We start from the raw sequence: 25,225 nt of genomic DNA on the forward strand, positions 1-25,225 counted from the left end.
AAACTTTTAATGAACTATAAAACTATATAAGCCTCATACAATGAGAAATGCATCTATTTGGCTAAACTGATTTGTGTGGTCTCTTTAAATCTGAAGTGGATCATCACTGTCAATTCACAAAATACCAAGGGAAGCAGAAACACCACCAAATTTCTTTGACTCCCACTGTCACCCCAGTGACTTTCAATGTGGCAACCTGTTAGATGCATAGAGGTTAACGGATAGGCAAAAAGTGGAAGCCACAGAAATTAAGTACGGCCCTTAAACCCCCGCACACTTACTGCTCCTCCTCCTGCCCTCAAGAGCCTCAAGACCAGATGGACGAAGAGTGGTGGTGGGGCTACCAATGGGCAAGTGAGATGTAATAACTGTGGCTAAGGCATGGATAAAATGGCGGCTGTTGTTCAGGAGGTTAAACAGAAAAGAAGGACACGAAGCTTAATACAAAACTTATGTCCAGCCAGAAACACGAGTGTATAATTACATATTTCCAAAGTATGAGGGTTGTGTTGAGAATCCCAACCTATTTGGATGTAGCCAAAATGTTTATAACACAAAACGCATCTGAGAGAAGTCTGTATTGCTGCAGAAAAAAAAAATCACATTTAGTTCTGAGAAAAGCAATAACTATATACTCCCTGTCAATATCCTCTCTGCGTCTAGTGGATAAAGTGAGAGTCAACAGATTGCTAGGAGGGCTTTCCTTATAGCCTTGTAGAGAGATCCATTATTACCTTTGCAATACAGCAGACGGTGCTTACAGCCTACTGCATGGCAGAATTTACTTGAAATCTAGCGCCTGACGGCAAACAATGTACTTTTCAAGACAAAGAAGTGGGAGTCAGTAACCCTTAAGGAAGTCGGATTGTTCTCGGAAGGTCTTACATTATCTTTCCCCTGAAGGTGTGTAATTCTACTGAAATGCCTAATGAAACCTTAACAAATGGATATGTCACGGACATTGCAACTGCCACACAGCACATTCATGCTATTGCTTATTTGCAATAGGGAAGCAACCAAGGCTGAATAAAAGCACAGATAACTAAAATTATAATTCTAAGGGTGACATTTTGAAAATGTGGCAAATCTTTCACCTTCACATAGTTGCTAACTTTGTCACCTTTGCAAACCTCTACATGCAAGCAAAATTGTTGGCGTATATGAACCTATTACATGGTTTTCAATACCAAGTCCAACACAATGAAAGCATTAATCAGAAGCCTTTATCTATCTATTTCTCCTAGAAAGAAATAGAAGAGATGAATAAATTAATAAGGAAAATAGAATGCAGTGTTCTTTTTTTCATTTTTTTAAACTTCATTTACAAATTTTTAATAATGTGACAACAAGGATTAAACAATGGCTTATAAGATTCCAAGTTCTACATAAAGTGTGTAATATGTCTGAAAATAAAAGTTGATCTGTTTCTACCACCAAGTGCGATTGATGGGGAGGTGGATAAAACCAATACATGTCACACTGAGCCTCCAATCCCACTCCAAGTCTGGGACAGCCAGTCTACCTCGAGTAAAGCTACCTTTTATTTTTAAGGGCGAGCCTCGAGGATGGGGCTTCCGGCACAAGAGGCAAGGAGAAGGGGTATAGGAATTCTGATTCCCTTATGGTACTTCTCAAATGCCAGGTTATTCAACACGATGAGAGAAACCATGGCTGAAGTGATCAGGCAGCCGGGCAAATAACACTAGGAAGGCAAATAGTCACGAGCAGGTTTTTCCGCTGTAATCTTTTTTTCAGATTCTTTATCTCCTTTCTCATGGGCCTCTGATACTGGGGCAGAGGTATCTTCCAGTAGAGCTTGGCGGAGGTCTCATTTCTATGCATAGGGTTGCACTAGGCATGTACTATCATAGGGCTAATTTTGGTTTATTTTCAGAGGGGGGGGGGGGTTCCTATCACCAGCGGGAATCGTATCTCAGTTTACTCGCCCACATATTAATTGATTTGCAGTTTTGCAAATGGAGGGGCAGGATAAAGCTTCTGTTCATCAGTTACTGATGAAGATGTACCCCATTGAGGACAAGCACCTGCACCAGTGTGTGTTAATGTATCCCCTGCTTTCAAATCATGCAGGCCATATTTCAGTGGTCCTGGAGGACTCCTTAAGGTGAAATGTGATGCTAAATGAAGCTCATAATAAAGAAACCAATAGCCACATGGGCGCAAAGTTGGCCCACGGTTTGGTTTAAGATCCAGACTGACATTAAATTGGCACTGAATAGAATTATGCAACACAATTCCCTGTTTAAGACTTACTGACCTGGAAGGTGGCTCTGCAAAAGGAAGCAGATTGTGCAGAATCTGAAAGCTGTTTTGCACAAATGCATCCTTACATTATTTGAAGGCATCTGCTCTATCAGCAAGTGTATACACAGCAAACACAAAACTGGTGTCTCACACAATGGAATGATGATTAGCTTCAGAAAGTAGTGGCCCTGCATCTTTCATTCATAGTTCAGACACTACTTTGGTTGCAGCTAGAAGAACTGATCTGCAGAGCTTTCAAGGGTAAAATGCATTCTCTTGCGTTTTTGAAAATGACCAAATTGGGGACAGTTTCTTGAAAATCCACTTGATGCAAGTATCCCAAATGTAAATACAGGGCACCAACAGAGGCTCACTTAGAATATCAAAAAGTGATGGATAGAATGTTTAAATTAATTTCAGACACTGGTAATACTCTGATCACATTCCAGTGCACAATGTTTTTTTTTATTTAACCCGATTTGCCACTTCACAAAGACCAGCCATATGAGACTTGGTGTTGCTGCAATAGGCCAGGTTCCTCTAGATGGTAATATAAACAACTAATGAGAACATAACTAAAGGGCAAGCCCATGATAAAATGATCATGTTGCAAGAATTGGATCTTTCAGATTCAGGCTGGGCTATATACTGGCTGAATGTTTGTAAGACAGAAGTGATAATACCTTGGTGAGAGGCGTATGGCTCAGACCTCACTTCAGAATATCTGTAATTTCTAAGGAAAACATTCATACATCTTGAACAAAAGGTACAGAGCACAGAAATTCTCAGTCAAGGTCTGTTATTTAAAACAAGCATTGTTAGAAGCTTATGTGAAGGGCTTATCTTTGATATTTTTGATATTTAAATAACACGCTTCAACCTAACTGAGATCCCTAACTAGAAGAGATAATTCGCAGATGGACTGGCCAGAGCTCACAGAAGAGAGCCGTGCCCACCTGAAACAAGAGGTATACTCAATTTTGACCTTAGAATCATGTAATGGGTCAACGTCACTCATCCCTGAAAGGGACAACTGTGGAGTGATTGCTTTAACTGCTTGTCAAGTCAAAAAGCTAAACCTCTGGAATCTTGACAGCAAATTAATCATCAGACTGGATTCTGTACGTCAAAGACTGAATAAAGAATACAAAATGCACTATTGCCATTCCTGTAATGGAGGACCCAATTAGAAATCCAAAGGCTTCCACCCACCCTCTTTATTTTAGTGCATTTCCAACATTAAATATGGGAGAAAAAGGCATTGCTCATTCGGAGGGCATATTCATCCTCCTTCATTTACAACCGCAGTGACTTTACGTGTACACTTTATCACACCTTATAACAAAGGTAAGACCTTATTCCCCCTTTTGCCCAGCCAGCCTGCCGTGCACTGCCTTGTCTCTGGTTTCTCAACATTATAATTGCGTATAGCAATCTGCTCTTCGCCAATATTTTTTTTCTTTTAACAGTACTCAAGATAAGATTTATTGAGAGGTAATTTTGCCACCTAACCATTCTGACTTTCTTTTATAGACATGACGATCCTTGTACTTTATTTTCTTTTTGCGTCTCCATGGGATACCCTTATTAAACCCTTCAATAGTACAGCCAGCCAACTGCTTATCTCCTGGAGGTCAGAAAATCCCACTAGCATGGCCAATCACTAATAAGCTAAATCTTCACAGCACCTAACAACCCCAACACAACATTACAGTGGGTTACTGTGGTGCTTCCTCATTACTTCACAGACAGCAAGCGGAGCTTCCCGAAAATATAGATCTTTAACTATCACCCAGGAATTATACAGAAAAGTGACTTACAAGTCCCAAGGTATTGCTTAGCCTGGCCACCCACACAACCTTTTCTGAATGTCTCGCTCACATTTTCCAGCATTTATGGAAACTTTTTTTTCTGTAATTCATAGCCCTATATTACTACCTGTCACACTGTCCACAATTCAATCTTGCCATTTGAAAAAGACCCGGGGAACCAAAGGGCTGAGAAATTAGCACCTTAATTATCTGATCCCACAAAGATGACCATGGGCAACACAAGCCCACTGCCTCCCATGCAAAGCTAATCTAATGATCAAGGGAAGCAAAAAAGCTTATTCAGAGACTTCCAGTTAGCAGTCTTAAGCTTATTAACCAGAATTACATCTTGTAACCCAGCCTCCGATATCAGTACGTAAAACATTGGATTATTGGTTGAGGAGGGTGGAAGCCCCACTCAGACAACAACCACAATCCTTGTCAGGGTGAACCTCAAAAATCACAAAATTAACCTGTGCTTAACACTCTGGTAGCTTGGCACAAAGTAGTCAGGCATAAGTTAGAGGTAGCGTGTAAAGTATTTATACAGCATGTAAACATAAATAAAGTGAAAACAAAACACAGGAAAAATCCCAAACCAATTTAGAAAAATAGAGTCAATTTTATTAAATACAATGATAACAATGATACAAATCCAATCAGAAGAAAGATAAATGGTTAGTTTTGAAGTTGTAAGTAAATTTAGCACCTTAAAGCACAAAGCAACACCTGTGAGTATGTCACAAGCCCATGCTGACAGCAATGGAGTGTGGGTCTGATCCAGGGACTGTAAGGAAATGTCTTTTTGCATGATCATCCTCAAAGTTTTGGACTGATGCTGCTGTTTTTTCAACTTAAGACTGCGCTGAGGCCTGATTACCAGAACTCAGTATAACTGGTTTAACCCTTAGAAAATGTATGTTGAATTGGCTACTCCCAAGAGACCTAAACTAAGTTAAGTATAAGTCCCTAGTATATTGTACCAAGAGTACCCAGGGACAATCCACCCTGGGTAGCAGCTTTGATTGTGCCACCCACATTGTGACAAAGCAAACCATGGGCTCTAGCCTGCCACTGGGAACTGGAAGAGCAATTTTAAACTGCTACTTCAACTTTGCCATTTAAACCAATGGCAAAGTTCCCACGTCCCTCACAAATATTAATGTCTCCGCTAAGGAACGCCTATCAAGCCCTAAAGCAGGGAGCTGTATTATTTAGAGAGACACATTTTAACATGTTCTAACAGTTAAACGTCCAAATTGTCGTTTATTACTCTGAAAATGCTAGTAGGCTCATTACAGTTACAGGCTGACACCAAAGATCTGCTAATTTCTAAATGGGACTATTAAAATGAGTACCTCAGGGTATCAAATTAATTGTGGCATTAGGCACGACTTGATGCCCAAGTCGAACCTTATGCCAATTTTAAAGAACAGCAAATTTTAAAAAGTTGCCACTCTGTTACCCTGTTTATCCTATGGCCATTTGCAGTTGCTGGCCACAGGACAGGCGTCTGCCCTACAGGGGTGTAGCGTGAATGACTCCCAGGCTTAGGAACAATAGAGGCCTGCCGGAGGGCCTGCAGAGGGATGTGTTACCTCTCCCTTGCAGGAAGCCATACGGGGTGTTGAAACCAAAAGGTGAGCTTCAAAGGAGATGTCACCTTTGATTGGGAAATGGGGCTCACACTGAAGAAGGGCTGCCCTTTTGTTTAGGTTGAAGGGCTGCTTGTGGTGGGAACAGAAATGGGAAACCAGTTGCCGAACCAGTTTTTCTGTGAGCATGCAGCCCACAGGTAGCCACACCTCTTGGGTGGGCTAACAAGCTCCTAACGATCAAAGAAGGGTTAGAGCACCTTGAGAGTAGGCAGAATAGTGCACTCTGGGATTGCTTGATTCCACACATTGCCGGAGATCATGACTACATCATCCCCCAGCGCACTTTCCGGCCATACATATGGGACCCCTTGAACGTTATACCTCCGATCACATTCAAGGCCCCTGAATGAACATGTGAACTCCAAGGGTCAGTCGGCTGACCCCCTGTTGCAGCACAAGGGTCATAAAAGCTGAAGTAGCCTGTCCTGGTTAGCCAGTATCCAACCACATGAAAATCCCGGTGACTGCTGACGTGCAGCCGAGAAGACTTTCCTTCTTGACTCAAAACTTGCTTTGTGTCTGCCGGACTCAGGAAAGTCACCAGAGCGCAACTTGGTCACCAAAGATGGACATTAGTTCTCAAAGGAAAGAGCTGGACCCGCTGTGACTGGAGGTCGGTAGCCCAGCCGCTGCGCAACTTCTACTTTCCAAAGAGGACTTCAAGGGACACCAAACCCTCTGGCCAAAGTTGCCCCACCTTACCTGAGATCTGAAGAATAATCTCAAGCTGACCCCACGCCATCCAGAGCATCTTTCAGCATTCTGTATACTCAGCATTACAAACATTCCATTGAAGTATATAGCGGTTTTGATGCAAAGTGTAGAACCAGACTTGAGACTACTTTGTTGACCAGGTAATTGTCCAAATATTTATTATCGACCTCCCTGACCCTCTCCCTGTTGGAACTGGTTATCCGTTCCTGGCTGGAGGAGCAAAACACAACTCTTCCAAACTTTTCAAACATTTCCAAACTTTACAGTTAACAATGCTCGTTTGAGATTGGGACTAAAAAAACCTGAGAGTTACATTTAGTTTACAAATCTATATCTCCAAGACACTCTGGTGAATTGTCCTCATATTAGTGTCTAGAAATTCATAAAAATATAATCTAGTTGTGTAAATTACTTTTGGATTTCTTGCATGATGAATGACTTTCTTATTCTGTTGTCTGGTGCTTCTAAATGATTTACACTAGTTCTTCTGTTTAAGCCTTGTTGTTTGAAGCCACAGCTACCCATGGTTGAACAAGAGGTTTTACAAAAGAGCCTGACCGGACCCAAGGTGGTTTTGTGAGTTTATCACATTGTGAAATTGCACAACCACACTATATAATATACCATAATCCTCACAGGGGCCACGTTTGTCCTGCTGAACGAGTTACCATTTCAAAGTACCACACAAAGAGTTTTGTTCACACTGGAAAGAGACCATGAGGAGTAGGGAAAGCATTGCTGATGGTTGTCGCTGAAGCACGAAGAGCAGGCCAGGCGGTGCAGGCTGTCGTTGCTGTAGAGCGAGGAGTCGGTCAGGTGTCATGGACAGTCATTGCTGGAGCTTTGTGTTGCAGTCACTGTGTAATGTAGCTGCAGTAGCGTGAAGTGCAGGTCTTGCATTGCCGGTTATTGCTGGCAGTTGCTGTAGCACAAACAACTGGTCTCCCCAGAGCTTTGTGTTGGTAGTAGTCACGGGCGGCAGAGTGTTGGCACAAATAGGTCTGCTCAAGGTCGCTGAGAAGTTCAAACTTCAGGATTTCACCTTTTTCCTGGAGGGGTTCTCTGACTGATGCCAACCAAGGGTCCGGGTCCTAGGGGGCACCTTTTGGGGAACAGGAACTCACTCTAGCAGAGGTCAGCAGCGCTCAGGTCTGTCCAGTTACAGGTGGAGCATCCAGGTCCATCTGCAGCAGGTCAGCTGGGCAGATGTAGGGAGGACTCTGGGGCTTGTTATGTCCCTGTAGCTCAGAGAGGAGGCCAGTCAACTGATCCTTGAAGTCACTCAGGTTAGCGTGGGATGAAGGAAGACATTTCCAGTCCACCTCCTCATACAGCAAAGCAGTAATCAAGAAGCAGGGCACTACTCTAGCTGTAGAACAGTCCTTCTTCTGTATTGTCCACAGGTCCAGGAGTGTTCTAAATTTGTCTCTGGAGGTCCAATATTTATACCTTGTGTCAGCCTTGGTGTGGTGGATTCCCTTTACTACCCCTACATCAGGCTCTGCAATGTTCTTCCCCATCCCAGCGCCCTCTTGCAGGATGTACACCTGGTCCTCTTTTTTCACTCTTGGGAGGAATATACAATCCCAAAAGCTGAGCCATTCAGTCATGTGGCCTAGGACACTGGCAGAAGGCACATATGGTTAGAACAAGAAATGCCAACTTTCTAGACATGGCATTTTCAGAACTGTGACTTAAAATCTGACTTCGCTTTGAAAGAGGATTTTAAATTACTATTCATTTGAGAGTAAACAACATAATTATATCTACTCCCAATCTAAAGTTGTCACTTATTAAATGTAATATGGTAACTGAGCGTTAGTCAATAGGAGAGGCAGGGCTTTCAACAGTAATAAACGACTTAACGAGTTTTTCACTGCCATGACGCGTAAAACCCTAAGTACACATGTCCTACTTTCTAAATGCAATGCCCCGAACCTATGAACCTTCAGGGCGTCTTATCTTATGGGTGACTTATACTTATTAAAAATGAAGGTTTAGGCCTGCCAAAATATTTATTTTGCCAGATCGAAATGACAGCTTAAAATTGCACTATAGGCTGAAAGTGGCTGGCCTGATGCGTGTTTCAAAAGACTACGTTAGTGGGTGGCACAATTAATCATGCAGGCCCAACAGTAGCATTTAACTTACAGTCCTTGGGTACATGTAGTACCATTTACTAGGAGCTTGCAAGTTAATTAAATGTGCCAATTATGTGCAAGCCAATTTTACCATGTTTGAAGGAGACGGCACACGAAAAGTATGGGGTGAATACCATGCAAAAGATGTCAGGTCTAACTCAGTCCATCTAACCTTATCATAGACTGCCCTCATCGGCCTACTACCCCAAACTGCCACCATCTCTTATAATAACCATTCACATCAAAAAATCTTTACTTTTTACCATTGCAAGTGTGTGACCTGTGATCTACTTAGGACTACAGTATTCTATGCTGAAAAGGCCCTAAAATCTTTTTCATGGGGCTCCTGTGCTACAATGGAAAATGTACGTTCTTTTGAATACTTCACTTCAGTGCTGCATAATACACTCCATCAATTATTATGCAACTTTCACACAAGTGCAGAGTCACAGTAGTGTTATCACCAACCTCACCCTTAATATATTTCTAAAGCTTTATTGCAAAAAAGTAATAACATGTATAATAAAGTGTTTTACAGCCTTAAAAAAGCCCCAAACATGGGCGTCAGAAGGGGCAAAACATATCTTGACTATCCGGATGACTATTATTATGCATCACAGGAAAAATAAATAATTGATTTCAAATCCATCAACGTGATACGTTATGGATATAGTAACTTGTATTGTGCCACTTAAACAAAGAGAAGTAAATTGAGAAACTATACAAAGGGCGAACACATTCCTACTCTATACTCTTAATTAATGAGATCTGACCACCTCCCATGATAAAGGACCACAGTTTCAGTATTCCTTTCGAAGGTAATCTTTACATTCGTGTGTCCTTTTTCTAAGATAGTAGCTGCGAGTTAGTATGTTCCTATTTTTTGGGAGTGTGTCAGCCCATAATTGTAGTAACTGAACTCTGTTTTTATATGTGCGGATGAGAGATACATCCAATACACACTCTCGAATCAAAAAGGAAGCTTCACGTTTGCGCACAATTTGGCAACTTAATTGTTGAGACAAAGGTCTTATCTTCTGGCTTCATGAATGTATGTGTTTTGCTACTCTGGAATAAGCCTGTCATGTAAAATAACATGTGTCTCTCACCCACATGAAATGTGTCAGCAACGAGGAAAAAAGGCAGTATACTCCTAGTTTTTACTTTTAGCTATTAAAGTTGAAAAAATGTGACAGAAGCTAATTTGGAAACAAGCATTGTCAAAGCTTATAGGTCTGCCTTGCATATTGAGCCTGGATTAAAACAGGAATATTGAAAATGTGTGGCTGTGAAAAAATAAACTACAAATATTTGCTTTTTCTAGACAAAGTGTCTGTGAGATAAATAATTTAATGCATTTAAAGAAATCTTAACAATAGTTATCGAGATAAGTGTTCTTTCAAGCCAGACCTAAAACAAAACCTGTTTCTAAGTTTTTGCATCATGGGCAATCCAATGTCCAAAAAGGGAACTTCCCCTTTGAACATTTTATTGATACTTTTTGCAAAACTGTGCATCATATTCAAGATGGCTCTCATGGTTCTGAAGAGCACCTCATGACTAGCAAACATAACTTAGCCATGAAAGGCGGAAATGGCTTTGACCTTGGTGCCTTCACTATTAGTTCTCCTCAAGACACATTCTGGTGCCTATCAGGCTTTGTCAAGTACATCACAACGTCCTACCAAGTGCGGAAAAGTTATTTAACAGATGAATGACTTCTTTTTTCCATATGTCGTTCTCTTAAGCATTGTAGCCAGAACCAATACTCAAGACCTAATACAAAAAAATAAAGAGTGCATTAAAAAGGTTGTGTACCACCATGTGTTTTTAATTCTGGTAAATCAGTGGTTGGATACAAGGTATTTCTGCTTAAGTGTCCGGCACTTTAGATTAAGTCCACCAGAACCTACAAAAAAGTAAAAATGTATAGTGTCTTTAGATGGTAGACAGCTGTGAATCGGAGATCACATTGAGCCAAACATGGCCAGTTGCAATAGGGAAAGATTATGACAGAACAGGATGAGCATGAGAACTTGAAGATTTGAATCCCACATTTGATAGACTGCAATGAAAGCAGAAGAGGAACACTAATGAACACGGCAGGGGCCTACTTGCAATACTTAAAAACATATCAGACAGGGTCAAAAGTAATGTGGATTAAATACTGGGGGAAGCTAGTGGACATGTTAAAACCCTGGGTATGCGGTCAGGACCAGAGGAGGGATCAATGACTGCATTGCTTTATAATATGATAATATATATATTTCTAAAGAGTTTTAAAGATGTGTGTCACAATATTTTTTGTAGTGGTGTTGGGGTGTACAATGTTGCTTTGCACTTGATAAAAGGATAAATAAATAGATGTAAAAGGTTATCCAGCACTTATTGGCTGTGAGTATACACCACTATTTATCAATTTCAATTTCACCAACTCAAAAAGAGGTTTATAACTGTGTGGTTAGAGAATATAGTGGCATTTGGTAAGCCAGTGTACAGCCTTAGTTGCTCAAGGTAACCACTTGCCACATTAGTGTCAACTGCATAATACACTTATTTAAGCAAACAATCCTCGTGAAATATCGATTTGGCCTCAAAATGCCTGTCCTTCAAGTTACACCAGTAAATTGCCCACAATCAGAAAATTGAGAGGAATACAGATTCTTACCTTAACAACATGCATGTCAACACCATACATTTCTAACCATTTAGCCTTGTTCAAGTAGCAGAGTTCAGCCTGTGCAGGATTCTTTCCCCTGTGACAGTCGAATACAAATAAATTTCAAGCAATAAGTTATAAATACAATCAATAACTTATTTAAGTGAGAGTGGGATTACATTTTACAATTTCAAAACAACTTACATATTGATGCAGCAAGCCGTTAATGTGAGTAATTGTGCCTCCTAACGAATAGGATATTTAAAATATGTGGCAAACTCAGATAGATTTACCTTTGATCTATAACATGTTAAGACTACCAAGTGTTGTCATTTAAAAATGTAAATGGCGGTCCAAGGATGTTAGGCCACAAGGCAAATTAGTGGTGAGATGCATCTCCACAGTACACATTCTCACATGCACCTAACATTGACATACTCTACTGGAAGAGTAAAATATGTATGCTTAACTTTAAAAAAGAAAGATATTGAGGTGTTCTGATACAATGAAATCGTAGAGGGGGCTATTATGCTCCAGGCGTTCAATCATCTGTGGCTGAAGGTCGCGCTCCCTAAGAGGCAAGGAAGAAACAAGGTAGATTGTCCTAAAAGTTTTCCTGGTATTAAGAATGGTGAAAATAAGGTTGTAAGGCAACATCTCAATAAGATTACTGTGTGAAAACCTTTGTCAGAGAGGTGTGCTAGATGCTTTTCGAAGTGTCTTTGGACTATATAGTGCTGTTTGGGAGGTGACAACGGAACTAGGTGAGATTTTAGAGATACCCTCCCACTCTGGTTTTTAGGAATGTTTGTTTAGATGGTATTTCAACAACCCACAAGGGCTCCTCTGCCATCCAGGTAAAACAAGTTACATAACGTAATCAATGTGAGGATGGTTGCTACATTGGCTGCTAAGGTGTTTCGAGGTCTATGCAAAATTCAGGCTTTTGCTTTGCTTTCTGGGACTTGTATTCCAGTTTATCCTAGTATAAGTACAGGACAAAAAGTCACAGAATGCAAAGAATACATCTGCACTGTGTGAGTTGCTCACGCATGGCCTGGGAAACTTGACAGCTGGAGGCTTGAAGTGCTGCAAATGGTGACAGGAATGTGGCACTGTCAAAGGTTGGACGTGGGAAGAGGTGAACAATGCAGGCTTTCAGGAAATGTTCTGAAAGTGGTATGGTGTGGTAATTTTATGGTGAGGTGTTGGAAGACTGGAAGAGTGTGAATGTGATCAAATTCACTAATACATTTGGTTACCTATTGTTTATCTAAGAGAGATTGGCTGCAATGGCAAAGCCCTAATTAGATCAACATATAGCACCTCAATTAGGTCATGTGGGTTAGAGAAAGCATTGTTATTTTTGAGGTTACCCTATGAAGGAGACAGCTTAGTCTGAGAGCAGCCACCTCCCTAGAGATGATTCGTATAGTGCTGGACCCGAATCCTAGAGAGACTACACCCTTTGTTATTATGCACACTCTCTACTGCTTCATCAAGCTATCAGTTTTCTTATCTGACCAGCTGGAAAAAAAGTGCATTATTTGGAAACTAATTTTATGTATTTTACAAAATCTGTTTGCTGATGCAAAGGCACAAAAACTATTTAAAAAACAAATGATCGATTTGACCAAAACACTGATCTTGTATAGCTGACTAAGCATTTCTTATTTACAATGTTTACTGGAAGATTTCTAAAGATAGAGTCAGCATAAACTATGTGAATTCTTTAGAGGGGCACTAAGCAAGGTGGTCACTTTTGCTATTTCACTTTGGCTACTGCGAAAAACCTAATAATGAAGGTTCTTGGATGGACTTGCTTTAGCACAAGAGAAAATGTTACTTCTGGAGGGTTTGTATTGAAACAAAACAACTCATGTTATGATCCACTGTCAAGAATGTAGTAAATTACATGATGGTTATATTAGCCCAGCGTTTTTTCCAAAAAGGTTTATTATTTTTCCAAAACACACATTTCTAAACCTATGCAAGGCAACAGGGAAAATTATTAAAATCAAATGGAAACCTTTGCGAAGCGGAACCTTGGAGGGTAATCAGGCAGGAAGTATTCACATTACAAATACTGTTCTGAGTCCTCATCCCTTACATTCACTATTAGTCAGTGCCCTCCAGTCAAGCAGGTCTTCTTCTAACTTACCAGAATTTCTTTCTCTAACAGCCACTCTTCAAGGTTTCCCTCCTACATGTCTATCAAGGGCCCTAATCTCTGCATCCAGTGATTGGTTAATCACCTCCCACCTAGGACTTTCACATTTACAATGTATCATACCCTTCTTTGGTATTGTAAATCACTGAAGCAGTGTTCTGGTGTACCTGAAATTGAATTGCCCACCATGTTAGCGAAATGTGTCACAGCCTCATTCTAGAAAGTTATTACTACTACTGTGCAATCCCAGTTCATATGTGAAATAATTTGGGGGTTAATGATGATTGTAATTGGACTAATTTTACTGTAAATTCAAAATAAGGTAATATGCATTTATGCAAATGTGTTTTCTTAAGAGCTTATGTCCGGTGTATATAAACAGTATTTTTTTTAATGGTCTTATATACTTTCTCATGAACCATGACAAATTTATATAACATCGAGTCCAACAAGGCAAGCTTGCATCACCTATGTACTTTGTTAATACAGTAACCAAATTTTGGTTGAGTGTGATATGGAATAAAAATATCATGCCACATAGACCTTCCATTCTGCTGAAAAACACTTGATATTAGTCTTGCTCTAGCTTATCTAGGAGCCCTCTACAATTCTGGGTCAGGCCAAATATCCAAATTAAAAGGTGTCAGGAGCCAAGCTACATGTCCAGAAATGTTGTGCATGAATGAGTGTTCATGACCCGAATCATGATGAACTGGCTGTGAGGAACTAGCAACTGCCAATGTGTCACAATCAACATCTTCATCAATTGGGACAACCATATCTGCCTGGTCCACACACGTGCCAGGAAGTGTTGTCATCATAAGCATGTGTCTTCATTTTCTGACTATTTGCGGCATTTCAAGTAGCTTCAGAGCCAACACATGCACCAGTCTAATCCTTAGTGTGAGGATACGTTATAGTTGGTAATTTAATCATATGCCTTTTTGCTGTGGCAGAAACCTTGGCGGTCAATAAAAAGGGATTTTGTTATGGTCAGTTTTTTCGTTAGGAAAATTAGTAAAATTGAGGGGTTTTTTTTGGTTCTAAAAGTTTTATTACATTTTTTAGGGAACACAAGAAATATGCCTCCATTGGCATTTAGAATCATAACAAAATATCAACGAATAGACACAAAAAAGCAATATAAAGACAATAGCATTGCATTACCACTAAAACAACACTAAGAGAAATAGGTCCAACAATAAACTATAAAAAGCGACCTAAAGAATCCAGTAGTTGGAATAGTACATCAAAGACTGATAATAATAGCAAGTGGTGAGATGTATGAAAAGGGTGTCTATAAACACAATTGCTAATACAGAGCAGGAAAAACGAAACCAACAGATCGAGGTAAGTACAGCATGTAGGAACAGAAGACTTGATAGTAAAGAAGAAATCAGGAAAGACAATAGGCGAAATATATGAAAGAGAGCCATGTAGTTGATAACCAGTGCTACAAACAAACGCCTAAAGCTGCACAAATGGGTGAGCGTGTGGGAAGGTTAGTGAGAAATCATTCCAGGTTATTTATAAAGGGTTCTACTGTTTCCCATAACCACACAGATGGGACTGGGATCCTAATGTGACACGACTGAGCAGAGTATGTGCTTTTAAGATAGGTTACCCACGCCCACCAATAGTGATATGAAACGTGTTGAAAGTTTCTTCATTCAAATATAATAACTTTAATAGCTATAGTGGTCAACAAATGAAGGAGAATGAGATTGCTGTCTGTAAGGTTGGAAAAGGTCTTGATGGCATATGGACCAAGTGAAATAGTCAAATAATAGTGTTAAATGTTTACTTAGTTGGACAGCTTCTGCAGTCCAATAGGTGGCAATAAAAGGACGTGTAAAAACATGTGTGCTCCATTATACCACGCTCTGTAGCACAGAACCAACAACAGTCAGAATCTTTTTGTTTCAATTTGCAAAGTTCACTAGGGGTCAATACAGCGAATATGCAAGAAAATATTTAGTTTGCATTAGAGAGGGAGATACCCCTTTACCTTGAAACAGAGACATCAACTCGCCCCCTCACTATGGCACGTTATATTGTATCAGGGCGAGATATTTTTAGGGTCTAATGGCCCCTTCTGGTGAACAGACAAAGAACAGGTGTCCTGTTCACTCAGACAGTCAATGAGCAATAAAGAGGCCTTTAAAATATAGTTTTATCTTGTTACATTTTCTCTGCCTTCAGAGACCAATGTCAACAGTCGGTGTATGACTTCTAACAATTATTTTCTCTGACTGCAAGCTAGATTTTGTAAAGTGAACAAAGAGTGTGCAATGGAATGCTGTAAAATGTCAGTTTGTTTTTGTAACACACACTTAAGTAGCTTGTACATGAACTGTACAAACATTTCAAAATATATTTCAGTAATTCTAAAAGCACATTTTTTGTAATTGTGTGTGCTGAAAAAAGATTTTATAGGATAAAAACGTAAGCATTACATTTTATTTGGTGATGTGCAAATGACAAATATTTTAGCTGAAGCCCAATTTCCACAGATTGTTCATATGCTATGTTAGTGGTAAGGTTTTTTGGAATGGAATGGAAAATGTGTTGTTTGTAAATGACAGTGCACTACCACATCATGCATTAGTGATATATTTATTAAAAGTGAGTTTTTAAATGTGAACTCAGAAATATTCCTGCCCCCATCCTGATGGCAATGTTATTAGTGAACAAAGGGGTAAGGTATTAAAAGTGAGTTTTTAAACATGAACTCAGAAACACTCCTGCCCGACCCTGTTGGCAATGCTATTAGTGAATTAAGGGGTCAGGTGTACCCTCAAGCGGGATAGAGTCTTTAAATACACGGGGTAAATGTTTAGTGGATTAAATCAAACAAGAGAATTTTTGGTTCAGCAAAAATGCTGAACTCGCATATTTGAAGGTGAGCGCAAATGTCATAATGAAGAACAAAGTGGCTTTGCTAAATAAAATATTTGCCTAGGATCACACAAATTGCGACCAGTTTACAGGTAAAGTGCATCACAGTATGGTCAGGTAGATTATTCAGTTTACTATACCTGCAGGTCTAGTAACATTTGTATGATTTTTCGAGGCCTGCATCCCACATCTGTTCACCTGGTTAGACCATTAGGAAGGGAGGTTCAGTTTGCGTTGGAAAGAGCTCTCATGCAATTTGTAAATCTAGGAAGCCGCATCTTCTCCCAGATTGAATGTGCCTGAGAGCAGAGAAAAACAGAGGGGCGTGTAGGGGGCCCAATTTAGAGTAATTAGCTTTAAGCTTTAGGAATTCATAAAAGTCCAAGCTGGGAAGCGCATATCATCCTGCTAGAGCCGCGAATGATAAGGGCTTCTCTCCCTCATATAAATCTGAGATCAAGGTAATGCCATTCTTTGTCCAACTGAAGCTCAAAACTGACGAGCTGGAGGTCGAGAACTTCATACTGTTCCATAGTGAAACATAAAAGGATTTATTAACATTGGAAGCAAGGAGTTTGTCTAATACCCACAAGCTTTAATCCCATCCATAAGAATGGGCAGAGACAAGATAAGACAGAGTCAATGTTGCTGGCAGTGGGAATGGATAACTAATATGCTGTTGAATCTTAATCCGGGGAGGTGAATGAATCAGGTTCAGATCAAACCATTGTATGCCGTGAGCTGCTAAAAATGCCATCTGATAGATGAACCAATCTGGAAGATTACAGCCACTTATACGCATAGGGGCCCTACGTTTTTAAAGCTCGGTCTGGCACTCTGATTATTCCAAAGGAATTAGAAACACATTTTAGCAATCGTAGAAAAGGAAGAAGCCAAGAAAGAGTGGGGACATACTAGAAAGGAAGTTGCTCATGGGTGTCGTCATCATCTTTAACATTTCCAATCAGCCCACCATACGATGAATTTAGGAGACAAAGCTGAGAGGAGATCACTAACTTTATCAGGAGTTTTGCTCTCGTTCAGTGAAAGGGAACCTGCTAGATTGCTACAGAACTAGATACACAGATACTTGACGGACTTAAATTGAATAGAGAAGACCCCAGACATGAGGAGGTGCAGTGAATGTTGAAAGTTATGACTTCAGTTTTATCTGGATTTAAAGACTAGCCTGAGAAACCAGAGAATCTGTTGACTAATTATACTATGGCAGGAATAGCTGTATTCGGTTCCCCAGTAAAAATTAAGATGCCATCCGCATAAGCAGCGGTTTTAAAGATCATATCACCAAACCATATTCCTTCAATGTCAGTAGACATGTTTAAAGTCTGAGTCAGCAGGGTCAATGGATAACAAGAAGAGTAATTGTGATTATAGACAGCCTTGCCGGGTGCCCTGATGGAGTGGCATTGGGAAGGACAGATCTCCTTTGACCGACCATGATACCTGCAGAAGGTTTGGAATATAAGGCCATGACCATTTTAATATAGATATCTCCAAGGGTGCAACTGGTCAGAACGGCCTCCAAAAAAGGCCAAGAAACCCTAAGGGCCTTCTCCTCATCCAGAACCATGGCTGCTGCCGATGGGGCTTCCAGAAGGGATGATTTTTCAATGACATGGGAGAACAAGCAGATATTATTACATGGTAACCTTCCTGTGACAAAGACTGTTTGCGGGGATTAATTATCTTCTTTTTTTAAGGGGCAAAGCAGGTTGCTAAGATCTTAGCATACATTTTGGCTTTCAGGCTTACCAAAGAAATTGTCCAAAAATGTTTTGGGTCAGAGGGGTCTTCACTTCTTTTCGAGTAACAATAATAACCACCTCTGTTGCAGTGTCACATACTGAACCAATGGTCACAAAATTATTTAGTATTTGTCCTAGCAGGTCCATGAGAACCGTGCCAAAAGACTTGTAAAAGTTTATGGGAAGGCCATAAGGGCCAGGGTCTTTCCCAGTGATGTAACAAAGGCCCACTGTGCATGGGTGGCAGTTCCCGACTGGGTCTGGGGTGGGCACCCTTCCAGGGACTTCAAGGGGAGGGGGTGTGGGGGAGAAGGGCCTTCAAGTTTCGTTATGCACTGGGCTTTCCCAGATGGGATATGTTTAACTGCCTGCTGTATCTCGTGTTCTGCTATTGGTTCATTCAGCCTTTTATTGTCTTCAAGGCAGAAAGCTCTTAATGATAAAAAAGGAAGAAATGTTAAGCAGTCTTCCTAAGAGGTGGTTACTAAAGGGGCATGAAAGTCAGCACAGAATTTCTGAAAGAGATGAAGGATATGCACATTTACTTACAATTTTATTGTACTTATATTTTAGTTATCTTTTATTTATTTTTGTACTTAGTTAGGGCAGAAACATCCCTCGAACTTCTGAAAAGAATTTGGGTATTTAATGTCTGCCTCTATCTTACCCATAGGGGTCTATTTTTTTCTTTTTTTCTTGGACAACCAGCTTATCACCAGTCCTCAGAAAAAGCATTTTAAGGTGTCCCAAAGGATGACTGGAGAAGAGACAGAGGAGGTGTTGTCCTCAAAGAATAATGTAAATTATTGGGCTAGTACTTGGACATCGGTATTGTTCTCAAGAATTTTAGAATTCAATCTCCACGATCAGTTTTTAGGTTGAGTGGGGAAAAGAACTTTAAAAATGACTGAGACAGCTGTATGATAAGAAATGGTATTGGGTTCAATAATAGCAGATAAGGTGTCGTGCAGCAGGGCATTATCAACTAGAATGTAATTGGCTCTAAAGAAACTATTTTCGGGGGGAAAAAAGAAGGTGAAGTGACTACCAGTTGGTTTATGCAACCCCAACATGTCTGCTAAGTCATGTGCAGTGCACAGTGAACACACTGCCTTGTGGGCATAAAGAATTCTATATTTAAAGTTTGAGCGCCTATCCAGAAATGTATCCACTGGTAGGTTAAAATCACCTTCCAGGATGATGTAGGCATTTGTGTGAAGCAGGGCCAGCTTGAAAGCTAGGTTAGACCAAAGGGTGGGGTCATCTACAGTTGGTGCATATATTTTTATAGCAAATACTTCCAAGCCCCAGCTTGAGGTCAGGTAATGAATCACCTGCCACAATCGTCCTGCTCCGATGTAATGATAGAAAGACCAGAATACCTTGATATCAATGTAACAGCCCCATTCTTCTTTAACACAGGTGGAGAGAGCATGAAAAGCTCTGCACCTAGCCACCACGCATACAGAGCACTTCTTCAAGTTCAATCATTGTCTCTTGTAAAAACATGATATCCTCTTTTAAACAGCCAGTAATCTTCCTGCGCTTCACCGGACGGTTAAGCTCTTTTGTGTTTAAAGAAACGACTTTCAGCGTAGACAAAAATCTGACAAATAGTACCCTAATGAGTTGCATGGTGCCAGAAATAAACGTCACCTATCTAGCAACCATACATTACAGTGTCTTATGAGGAAAACATGGCTCTGAAAGAATAAGACATCAAAACAATGGAGGAAAAGGAGAAAAGACTAAACTAAAAAAACAAGAAAACGCACTAAAAAATGGGATGTGTACTCCAGGGGGCAAAACAAGTATGGATTAGGCAGTGGAGTACATATGCAGTAGGAAATGGGAGTCGACCCCTTCAACACCTAAAAAGCAAACAAGGTCATCCAATATACTGGATGGGCAGGGTAAACCCATAACACAGCAATCAAACAAACATCTGCTGTGAGTCATAAAAACCACTAAATCAATTAGGCATGGGGAATGCAATCTATAATAACCTACCCTTATGATACCCAAACAGATAAATGAAGGAGAGGATCTACACATAGATAGATATAGCATATCTATTCCCAGCCCTCCCAGAATCAATAGGCAGGGCAGGCATACCAACAAGGAGACCAGCGAATAAGACCCACTGTTAAAAAAAAAAAAAAACTGAGCAGTTTAGAGGGCATTAATACTGATAATGGAAAATATCTGAAAAAAAGACCATTATTGCTAGAACTATATAACACCAAAAAGGCCCAAAACAATGACCAGAACTAAATAAGTCAACATAGCATTTGGTCACTGTGAATCAAGTCAGCAGTGCCTAAAATGTCCACATAAGAACATGATACGAGGCTGGAGATGCAGATTGGGAGTGGCACCCATAACAAGATCAGAGAACTTTCAAGAGTGTCTAAGAACTTTGCAGGATATCTATCTATATATATATATATATATATATATATATATATATACACACACACACACACATATATATATATATATATATATATATATATATATATATATATATATATATATATATATATATATATATATATATATATATTCCATGATATGAAAAGGCAACAGGGCATTCAATTGGAGCCATTGGCCAAAAGTAAAACAGCTACAAACACCATTAATGTTTGTCCAGAAAAAAGCGTTAAACCACCCCCATCCTCTGTCTGGACAAAGAAGCAAAAATATTATATGTTAGTTATAGTCTTAAAAAATCATAAATTCTATCAACACGTTTGGCCTAATTCACAGGGATTACCAAACTAGAATAGAGAAACAGTGAACAATAGAGCCAAAGCTCCAGAGAACTTGAAAACGGATAAAGAGACATGTCAGATGAGACATCAACTATGCTCATAGTTGGTAAACAGCTCAGCATAACCGTCTCATCTAACAAGTTAGCCAGGCTTTTCATTGGTCTCCTCCATTTGGATTTCAAAGTTGATGCCAGAGAAAGTTACAAATTCTATCAGTTCAAAGAAGATGTGTGAACGACCCTTGAGACAATTCTAAACTTTGATGAGCCCACAAAGGAGTGTTGAATAGACCTTACTGCCAGAGTCTTTGTGCGGGTTAAAAAAACACATTCCTCCTCATAATCATGTCCCGACCAAAATACTGGGAGATGGAATCTTGGTGTCCTTCCAGTGGACTGTCTTGACCTTCCTCATGAATACTAAAATCAACTCGGTGTGTTGGTGATGGATAGGTCTAAACATCAAAACACAGGGGGGGAGGGTAGAAATTGGGTGGCTGGTTGATTGGGGTCTGAGTCCTGGCCAAGCAACAGCCACAATCCCCTGCAGGGTGAACCACAAAAAGCCACAAATTTAACATGTGCTTAACTTTGGGTAGCTTGGCACAAAATGTAGTCAGTCTAAACTTAGAGGCAATATGTTAAGTATTTATGCCGTAAACAAATCTAAATAAAGTGAAAACCCAACATAGTACAAATCCAAAACCAATTTAGGAACATAGGCTAAATGTTAATAAATTATGTGACACCAAAACCATCAAAATCCAATTAGTAGAACCAGAGTTATGATTTTTTTTTTAAGCTTAGGGTTCAAAATAGCAGTTACCCAGTTTAGGAAAATGGCCACATAAGCACCTTTAGCATCACAACTAAGGGTTCAGGAGTGGATGGCGACCTCTTGGGAGTTCAAGACTCACTCAGGCTGGGTCCAGGTGCGGGTTCAAGATGGTGGGAAGCGTGTCATGACTCACTCAGGCTGGGTCCAGGTGCGGGTTCAAGATGGTGGGAAGCCTGTCATGCCTCTGTGGCTCTAAATGGGAGGCCAGCTAACCTAGCCCTTGGAGTCACTTCTGAAGTCCTGAGTGCAGGTGAAGATGCAGGGTTCCACAGCAGGGCTGGCCTTTGAGGTTTCAAGGCAGGCTCCAGGCGGCAAAGCAGTCCTTCCAGGTACCGCAGCAGTATGGTAGAATGTACAGCAGGTAGTCCTCTGAGAGTCCTTCCGCAGGTCCAGCAGTTAATTGAAGAGTGGGTGTGAGAACCCTATTTTTATATCCTGGTGCCCTGCTCCTAGAAGTTGGGAGAAGCTTCCAGAAGGGTTCTTCGTAGATCTAGAAGTTTCCTGCCTCTCCTGCCCTGGCTTTTAGCTGGCTGCACTGACAATACAGGGCTCTTAAGCCTATTGTGTGGTGGCACAGCCCAGCCTCTGCAGGTGCAAGTGGGGCTGTGCTTAGCTCTCCCCACCATTAAGTCAGTTAATGGCCCATTCAGGCTCTGCTAATCCCCCTATTGTGTGACTGTCTGGGGGTAAATTCACAAAGTTTCAACTGTCAGTTACACCCAGTCATGTGGCCTAAGGTAGTCTGCAGGCACAGAGGACTAAAGAAGGGAAAAGGCAAACTTTCAAAAAGTGGCAATTTCAAACTTATAATGATAAATCCGGCTTTACGATTAACCGGTTCTGTGACGCGGACGTAATGGTTACATCCTGCGGCACGGTGCTCGTGTGCCCAGGACGTAACCATTACGTCCTGGACACGGAGCTCAGAGGGAGCGCTTCTCTCCAACCCCCCAAAGGCAGGGATGGAAGGGGAAGCCCTTCTCCTTCCACCCCGACCCCCCCCAGTGACGTCTCATCAGAGGCTACTTCCCCTTCTCGCTGGAAGCTCAGCTTCCAGCGCGATCAGAAGAGAAATGCAAAGCATTTCTCTTCCGATTATGTGATGGGGGCCTGAGAGGCTTCAAAGGAAAGGAATTTCCTTCCCTTTGAAGTCTCTCAGAGCATTTCAAAAGCCGGATTGTAAAGCAATCGGCTTTTGAAATGCCCACTAGACACCAGGGATTTATTTTTGGATGAAACTGACATGAGGGGAGCGACCCCTTGGGCAAGGGTCGCTCCCCAGGGGGGCAATATTTTTCAAGGCCTTTTCTTCCCCCCCCCCACCCCACCCCCACGGCGCCAGGGATCATTTCTCTTTTTTTAGTTGGGGAGTGGCCCCTTAGGCAAGGGTCGCTCCGGGGGGGGGGGGGGGGATTTATTTTAGGCCATTTCTGGCCTCCCTGGGGGCAGAACGGCCTATTGTTATAAGGCTGATCTGCCCCCGGGGGGGGGGTAGAAACTTCTAAGCGCTAGGGCTAATTTTTTTGTGTTTTTTTTGTTTGTTTTCTTTTTTTTTTAAATGGGGAGCAACCCTTTAGGCAAGGGTTGCTCCCCTGGGGGGCAAATTGTAGTTAGACCATTTCTGCCCCCCTTGGGGGCAGATCGGCCAATTTTTGTTAGGTCAATATGCCCCCAAGGGGGGCAGAAACCACTAGGCACCGGGGATCTTTTTTTTGTGCCTATGTCACGCAAGGGGAGTGACCCCTTAGGCAAGGGTCGTTCCCGAGGGGGTGGTGGGGACAAATTTATTTTAGGCCATTTCTAATCGACCCCGGGGGCAGATCGGCCTATTGTTATTAGGCCGATCTGTCCCCAGGGGGGGTCAGAAACCTCTAGACGCCAGGGCTAAAAAAAGTTTTAGAGATGAGGAGCGATCCTTTAGGCAAGGGTCGCTCCCCTGTGGGGCCAGTTTTGTATTTAGACCATTTCTGCCCCCCTTGAGAGCAGATTGGCCGATTTCTTTTTAGGCCAATCTGCCCCCATTGGGGGCAGAAACCACTTAGGCACCAGGGATTGGTATGTGTGTTGGCGTATGTTTTATTTAGGGGGGCAGCCCCTTGGGTAAGGGTCGCTCTCCTTGGGGGCAAATTACTGTTGGCCATATCTGCCCCCCTTTGGGGCAGATGAGTCTATTTTTGGAAGGCCCATCTTCTCCCAAGGGGGGGGCAGAAAGCCCACCAGAGGCCAGGGAAGTTTTATTTTTCCAAAATGAGAGGGTTGGGGTATGGCCATACCCCCAACCCAAATAAATTGGGCTAACGTTGTTCTGCCCACCAGTGGGCAGATGGGGCAATTACCCCTGATCCACACCCCGGGGGGCAGAAAGTCTACTAGATGCCAGGTAATTTAAAAAAACAAAAAATATTGGGGTGGTGGCTACCAACCAGTATGGGCCTGGTTATGCCCCCTTCCCAACCTGGAGTAACAGTCTTTCAGCTCTCCCTCGCACTCTAAAACATCTTATCCCACAGCAAGCAAGAAGACATTTGATTATTTTGGGTTTTGGTTTTACATTTGGCCCATGAGAGCTTGGCTAACTCTCAAAATCGTCCCACTTGGAATGGTGAGGGCTGCACTTTATGGACTTTGGGATGCTGTCATGTAGAAAAATACACAAGACCTAGACACATCTGAAAACTAAACATCTGGGTGATTCCAGGGTGGTGTGTTTCACATGCACCCGCACCATTTTCATACCCACAATGCCCTGCAAACCTCAACTTGGCTGGAAATCACTAATTATTCCCATGTTTTTGTGATGGAACCTTCCGGAATCTGCAGGAACCCACAAAATTCCTACCACCCAGCATTGTCTCATCTATACCAATAAAAATTCTGCTGCACTTGTCAGCCTAAAAATGTTTTTTTGCAAACTGCTCTTTTGGACCCCCTTTGGTACCCCATCAATATCGACATGTTTTTGGCTCTTCCCTTTCACAAGCACTTGGCCCACCTACACAAATGAGGTATCATTTTTACCAGGAGACTGAGGGGAACATTGAGTGGTATGAAATTTGTCCCAGTGCAGTAATCCCACCCAGAAATGTTGGAAAATTGGATTTTTTAGCTAAATTTGAGGTTTGAAAACATTGGAGGATCCACGCAAGTCATACCTCCCTGGACTCCCTCGGGTGTCTAGTTTTCAGAAATGTCTGGGTTTGGTAGGTTTCCCTAGATGGCTGCTCAGCCCAGGACCAAAAATGCAGGTGCCCCCCGCAAAAACAGGTAGTTTTGTTTTTTGATAATATTGATGTGTCCAGATAGTGTTTTGGGGCATTTTCTTTTGCGGGCAGTAGGCCTACCCACAAAAGTGAGGTACCATTTTTATCGGGAGACTTGGGGGAATGCTGGGTGGGAGGAAATTTGTGGTTCTTCTCTGATTCCAGAACTTTCTGTCACCGAAATGAGAGGAAAACGTTTTTTTGGGCCACATTTTGAGGTTAGCAAAGGATTCCGGGTAACAGAACCTGATCAGAGCCCCACAAGTCACCCC

General features: G+C 41.4%; 1 protein-coding gene across 1 annotated transcript in view; it reads right to left on the reverse strand.

Moving 5' to 3' along the window:
- The window catches only part of LOC138281273 (band 4.1-like protein 4B), a 721,652-nt gene that overhangs the window by 82,884 nt on the left and 613,543 nt on the right, over positions 1-25,225 (reverse strand). Inside the window, exon 8 of the mRNA XM_069219592.1 lies at positions 11,258-11,345. Coding sequence (XP_069075693.1) covers positions 11,258-11,345 — 88 coding nt within the window. The remainder of the gene's footprint in view (positions 1-11,257; positions 11,346-25,225) is intronic.

This window comes from Pleurodeles waltl, chromosome 2_2, assembly GCF_031143425.1.
Source record: "Pleurodeles waltl isolate 20211129_DDA chromosome 2_2, aPleWal1.hap1.20221129, whole genome shotgun sequence".
Taxonomy (NCBI): Eukaryota; Metazoa; Chordata; class Amphibia; order Caudata; family Salamandridae; genus Pleurodeles; species Pleurodeles waltl.